This window comes from Pelodiscus sinensis, chromosome 24 (assembly GCF_052426305.1).
Source record: "Pelodiscus sinensis isolate ZL-2025 chromosome 24, ASM5242630v1, whole genome shotgun sequence".
NCBI lineage: Eukaryota > Metazoa > Chordata > Testudines > Trionychidae > Pelodiscus > Pelodiscus sinensis.
The window spans coordinates 25,224,695-25,230,694 of NC_143075.1; the positions used below are offsets into that span (position 1 = coordinate 25,224,695).

The 6,000-nt window shown below is 63.4% G+C and overlaps 1 protein-coding gene across 5 annotated transcripts in view; it reads left to right on the top strand.

Annotated features, from left to right (window-relative positions):
* Positions 1-3,571, top strand: part of ZBTB17 (zinc finger and BTB domain containing 17) — a 35,545-nt gene extending 31,974 nt beyond the window's left edge. For 4 of the 5 annotated variants that reach the window (XM_075906907.2, XM_075906905.2, XM_075906906.2 and 1 more), the window contains 5 exons: positions 340-460; positions 1,210-1,340; positions 1,536-1,751; positions 2,211-2,300; positions 3,069-3,571. In XM_075906907.2, the coding sequence (XP_075763022.2) occupies positions 340-460; positions 1,210-1,340; positions 1,536-1,751; positions 2,211-2,300; positions 3,069-3,334 (824 nt within the window). In that variant the 3' untranslated portion in view covers positions 3,335-3,571. Of the gene's footprint in view, positions 1-339; positions 461-1,209; positions 1,434-1,535; positions 1,752-2,210; positions 2,301-3,068 lie in introns of those variants that run through there. The other variant, XM_075906909.2, reaches the window with a different exon arrangement.
* Positions 3,572-6,000: the final 2,429 nt, after the last annotated feature.

Genomic DNA, 6,000 nt, shown 5'->3' on the forward strand with positions numbered 1-6,000 from the left:
TCCCCTGGGCTGCTGGCCACTGGGCCAGATAGATTCTTGGTCTGGTCATTTGTATGCGGTGCCACGTCCACGTGGGAGTGGGCTCCTCAGAGCAGCTTACGTGTCTCCTTGAGCCTCCAAGGCATCTGTGGGGATTGCCGAGGGCCACCCAAGCCAGAGCTGTTCACAGCAGGCCCCTGGGGCTCAGGAAGCCGTCTCTTTCCACCAGCTTTGGGAAGGCCTGAAGCAGCAGAGCTCCTGGGCCATGCGTAGGGATGGCTGCATGGGGTATCGCTCCCTGCTCTAGGTGTGGGGTCGGGGCTGGTGTCTGGCTGCTGAGCTCTCCCCTTCTCTCGGCAGGCGAGAAGCCCTGCCAGTGCCTGATCTGTGGCAAGGCCTTCACACAGGCCAGCTCCCTCATTGCCCACGTGCGCCAGCACACCGGAGAGAAGCCCTACGTGTGTGAGCGCTGCGGCAAGAGGTGAGGCCCCGCCCCCTTCCCAGGCAGCAAATGCAGGAATGGGGCTCAATTCCTGCAGCCCTTTGGGGAGCCCTGCCGCCACCGTACTGCCCGCCTGGGCTTCCTCCCCCTCCCCGGGCCCTGGCCTGCGCAGTCCTACACTCTGCAGAGGATGCTGGATCCGGCCTGGCAGAGGCAGCGGGACTGTTACTCGGGCTTGGGAAACAGGTCCTGGGGAATCACCGGAGAAGCACTTAGGTCACTGTCTTGCCCCAGTGCCCAGGTGAGGAAGACGGGCGCTGGCAGCCTGTGCCAAAGGGGACGTGCACAGAGCTCTGGGGGTGGGCCCCTCTCAGCCTGCAGGTACCGCCATGGCCCTGAGACGGGGGTGGGCTGCACGTGGCTGGGAGTGCTAGTTAAGGGTCCAGTCTGGCTGTTTCATCCAGCAGGCAGGCCGGGGCCCGTCTCTGCCTGTGCTGGCGCACGCGGCGCTGGGCGAAGAGCAGAGCAGGGAAGGGGTATTTCTGGGCCTGGGCATTGTCAGAACAACTCTCATCCCGCAGGCCGGGGCTGGGCTCGGGCCGTTCGCTAAGCAGAACAGATGAGCTTTCGCAGGGGCTCGTGGCAGCCTGAGGGGCTGGTCCACCCCATGCTCCCAGCCACGTCAGCTCTGTGACCAGATGGGGGGCTCAGAGCCAGGCCTGTGCTCCCTGTTCTGGGCCCTGGGACCGCTCCCAGCTCCCTCCACTCCCTTTGATGCCTTCCTCTAGGTTCGTCCAATCCAGTCAGCTGGCCAACCACATCCGTCACCATGACAACATCCGACCGCACAAGTGCAATGTCTGCAGCAAGGCCTTTGTGAACGTGGGCGACCTCTCCAAGCACATCATCATCCACACGGGTGCGTCTGCCTGGCCGCCTGGGTTCTTCACCCCCGGGCACTGCTGGGCCTGGCACTGGACTGGTTAGCAGCTACACCCAAGGGTGGGCAGAGGTGGGCACGCTCACGGGGAGGGTCTTCACACAACCTGCTGAGTGTGTCTAGCCCTGCCCCTCCCCGGGGAGCTAACCCAGCCGGTGGCTTGGTTCTGTGCAGGAGAAAAGCCGTTCCTCTGCGACAAGTGCGGCCGGGGCTTTAACCGTGTGGACAACCTGCGCTCCCACGTGAAAACCGTGCACCAGGGCAAGGCCGGCATCAAGATCCTGGAGCCGGAGGAGGGCGACGAGGTCAACATAGTCACTGTTGCCTCGGACGATATGGTCACCTTGGCCACGGAGGCACTGGCGGCCACAGCAGTCACACAGCTGACAGGTGAGTCTTCCTGTGCTGCTAGCAGTGCGCACTGGGGCCAGGGCAGGAGGGGTTGCTGCCCACACCATGAAACATGGCTGGGCTCCCAGGCCCTTTCCCTTTTTGGTCCTTGGCTCGAGGCTGTTGCCCGGTGGGGGGGAGCTGAGTCATTCCTGCCGGCACATGGCTCAGCTGCCTTGTAGGAAATTCACTCTCCCACCCCCAGCCACATTAGCAGTAACTGCCCCAGAGTCAGACCCGCCTCGGGCTGCTGCGCCCTTCCCCTGGCACCACACGCAACAGCACGGCCCCCTGGGGGTACCCGCTTCCCTGGCCTGAGGCTCCTGCTCCGGGTCCCCCAGCCCCTCTCCCTACGCCTGGCAGGGCCCTGCGTGGGCTGTTAGCCAGAGGGGGGTTGGCTGACCCAGGGACAGCCCTCTCGAGCCCCAGGGTTCTCCTTCTCCCCTCTCCAAATGGCAGTGGTGCCCGTGGCAGCCGCCGTGACGGCAGACGAGACGGAAGCTCTGAAGGCGGAGATCACCAAGGCTGTGAAGCAAGTGCAGGAAGCAGGTGAGGAGCTGAAAGGGAGGGGCGACTGGAATCTGTACACATGTGGGGCAGCAGAGCTGGGACCTGACACTCAGCTTCCTTTCTCCCAGCCCAGCCCTTCCCGCGGGCTCCTCCCCCTCCATGCAGCCCCTGGCTGTGCTCTCCAGCTGGTAGCCTGTAAGCTCTGGCTACTTGGGCGTCCATTTCCCTCCCAGTGAAGTTCCAGGCAGCAGGTCTCATTGAGGCAGGGCACCGAGGTGCCTGATCCCCCTGCAACCACCCTGCCATCCTCCAGGTGGCTGGACCTCAGCCCATCCCTTGGGGTCAGCCGGGGGGGGGGGCCAGCAGAAATCGCAAAGCCTGGGCAGATGGGCAGGGAAACCCCAGCACCCAGACAGCCTTGGGACTGGAGGAGCCCTAGGGCAGGGCCCACTGCAATCCGGGGGGGGGGGGTTCTCCAGTCTTGGGGCTGTAGTGGGGGAGAGAGGAGGGGTCACAGTGTGTGGCGGGGAAATGGGCAGGGCCACCAGGAAAAGAGGTGGATAGGGTGGTACCAGTGGGATGGGCTCGTAAGCAGAGGGGATCACAGTTCCTGGATCAGCTCCCACCTCCACTTGGTCTGGCCCTATTGCACCTGGAGACTGTTCAGGGTGGTTCCCCCGAGATTTCCCAGGGCTGCATCTGGGAGAACTCAGCCATGCGTCCCTCCTGTCGCACTGGGGCAGGGACAGGGGCCTGGCCGTGCGTCTGCATGGCCAGTAGGTGAGTCATCTTCCCGCTTCATTACAGACCCCAACACCCAGATCCTCTACGCCTGTGACTCGTGTGGGGAGAAGTTCCTGGATGCCAACAGCCTGGCCCAACATGTGCGGATCCACACGGCACAGGCCCTGGTGATGTTCCAGGCCGACACAGACTTTTACCAGCAGTACGGAGCCGCCACCACGTGGCAGGCCGAGCAGGTGATCCAGTCAGGGGAGCTGCTCTTCCGAGCCCGTGACGGGGCAGAGGTGCAGACCCCCGTGGCCGAGGAGTGCCAGCACCCTGCTGAGTGAATCGGCAGCACCTGCCCAGCCAAGTGTCCCGAGTGGGACCCAGGAGTTGAGACTGAGCCTGCGACAGCATGTGGCTAGTAAAGGAAGCAGGAGCTCACATGAGGGCGCTGCTGAGCCAGCGGCTGGTCACCTCACCCACCAGCTCCCTGGCATGATGTAAAAATGTATTTCTGGAACGAGAGACTCCGCTGAGTGTGTAATAAATGCCACTATTTTCTAAATCCTATTTAAAACCGACCCCGCTCGCCTCTGGTGCCGTCTGCTCTTCGCACGCCAAGGCTCCTGCACCCTTCCTGCCAAAGAAACCCCGGAGCCGTGCTATGCCGAGTGTGCTGGCTGGGGCCAGGCTGGGTGTTGCAGGGGAAGGGCTGCGGCCCAGCGAGCCGTGAACTACAGAAAAATCTCCCTGCCTGGTACGTGGGGGTGGCTAGAGCTGGAGCCAGCTTCCCTGCAGCATGCGCTGTCTAGGAGTGAGCCGGCTGCAGCTGCATGGAGTGTGGGGCAATAGCTAGACTGGTGAGTCTCAGCCTCTTTACCATTGTGGGCCCCGCCTTCTATATGCTGCCTCTGGCCCAGTGTGCCCCTGGCCCCAGCTGTGCGCTCACTGAGCCACAAGCAGCCTGCATTGACCTAGCTCCTCCCTGTCAGGGCACCCTCCAGTGCCAGGAATCCTCCCAGCCCCCCAGCGGTTTGTGCCTGTCCCACCCTATGAAGAGAAGCTTGGGCAGAGGGCAGCCGTCCCTTCGACTCAGCTAGTGCCTGGCGCTGGAGGGGCGAGATGGAGAATCAGCTGGCAGGAAGCCTTGTGCCTGGCAGCCAGGTGAGGTAGAGGGGAGAGCGCCCAGGGCACTGCTAGCTGTTCTAGGGCTATTGGGTGTGGGAGCAAATGCTGGGGGGGCGGCCTGTGCTGGCTGCCTGGCCTGAGTCTCAGCCCTTGAGCTGGGCCAGGTCCGTGTCTGCCCTGGAGATGAGGCTGTGAAAGGAGCTCCTGCGGGAGCCAGGCATACTTGGCCCCCTCCAGCTGAGCCGGTGATCCAGCCAGGGGAGCAGCTCCCCTCCCCCCAAGGGCTAAGGAATTCCATGCGGCAGGGCTGCAGAGCCAGCACCTTCTCCCCCAGGAGACACCAGCACCTGACTTCCAGCCACCCTAGTCCTTGACATCCGGTCTCCTGACTCCTGCTCCAGTCAGAGTGCAGCCCCAGCTTGAACACTGACCAGCAAGAGTCTCCCTGATGGCTGAGCTGCCTCCTGGAGGGTTCCTGCACAACCAGCCACACAGCCTGCCGCCTCGGCGATGCACCTCGTGTTCCCAGTGCATCGCGCCTCCCACTGGCGCCCAGCGTCAGGCACAGGGACTTGTGCAGCACCAGGCAGCCAGGGCCCTGGGCCTCGTTGGGGGGCGGGGCACAAGCAAGAGGGGAACATGGTCTGGTGCCCACAAAGCCCAGTGTCCCCCAAGGTCAAGCAGCAGAGACGTCAACCAGCCTATGGCTGCACTGGTGGGTTCTTGCACAAGAACCCGCAAAGCACCCACCCTACCCGCCCACTCTTGTGCAAGAAGATTTAGTGCGGCGTTGGAAGAGGGGGCCTCTTGCGCAAGAACGACGTGCTTTTCGAACAAGTGTGAGCCCTCTTGCACAAGAGGGCAGTGTGGACGTGCGCGAAAGACTTCTTGTGCAAGAAAGCCCTATGCCTAAAATGGCCACCAGAGCTTTCTTGCGCAAGAGAGCGTCCACCCTGCCATGGATGCTCTTGCGCAAAAGCACACGGCTGTGTGGACATGTTCTTGCACAAGAACCCACCAGTGTAGACAGAGCCTCAGGGAGCAGGGCAGCTAGCGGATGAGATGGGCACAGTAGCGCTCAGCATTTCAGCCTTGCCTGGGGCCTGGACCGCACTGCTCCCCCAAGCAACTGACCGGCCGGGTGCCAAGCGCTAGCCTGCCAGCTCTTCCCTTCCAGCACAACCAGCGCCTGCCATTCCCTGGCTGCAGCACGCTACAGTGCAGCACCTAAGAGCTCACCACTGGGTCCAGCCTCAGGCTCCTGCTCTCAGAGGGGCTATATGGGGGGCAAGCCAACACTACACAGCCCAATGGGAGGGAGGGCCGAAGTGAGGGCTGTATGGCGCTACAAGCGGCAGTGGGGTGGAGGTGCCCAGGAGGCTGGGATGCTGTGCAGCGAGTCACACACCAAGCTGCACACGGGCCGGGCCAGCCTCCCACCCTGGCTGAAGGAGGCAGGGAGCCGCCTGCCACAGGTTGGCAGCAGAGGTAATAGTTGCCTCCTCAGTCTAGCAGAGTGGACCTGGGTGGGGAGGGGGGCAGAGGATCCCTGCCCCAGGCGCCACTCACCATGTGACCTGCTGCACAGGGAGGTGGAGAGCGAAGGCTCGTGCCCAGGGCCACACAAGCTGTCTGGTGCAGGGGCGGTCCCTGGACCGGGGGCGGGGGAGTTGCCATTGGCGACCGTGGCCCCAATCACTGCAGCATCCTCCCCCCTCCCCAGAGTGGCCCAAGACACGTGCTGTTCCCACAAGACAAAGGAAAGGCGAGCGGGATTTGAGTCCCCCGGCCACGGGGGTGGGTAGGAGGCTGCCTGGCGCCCTGCACAGCTGACCAGAGGTTGAAGGGCCATTTCTGGTAGGGCACGTGCAACCCCCCCCAA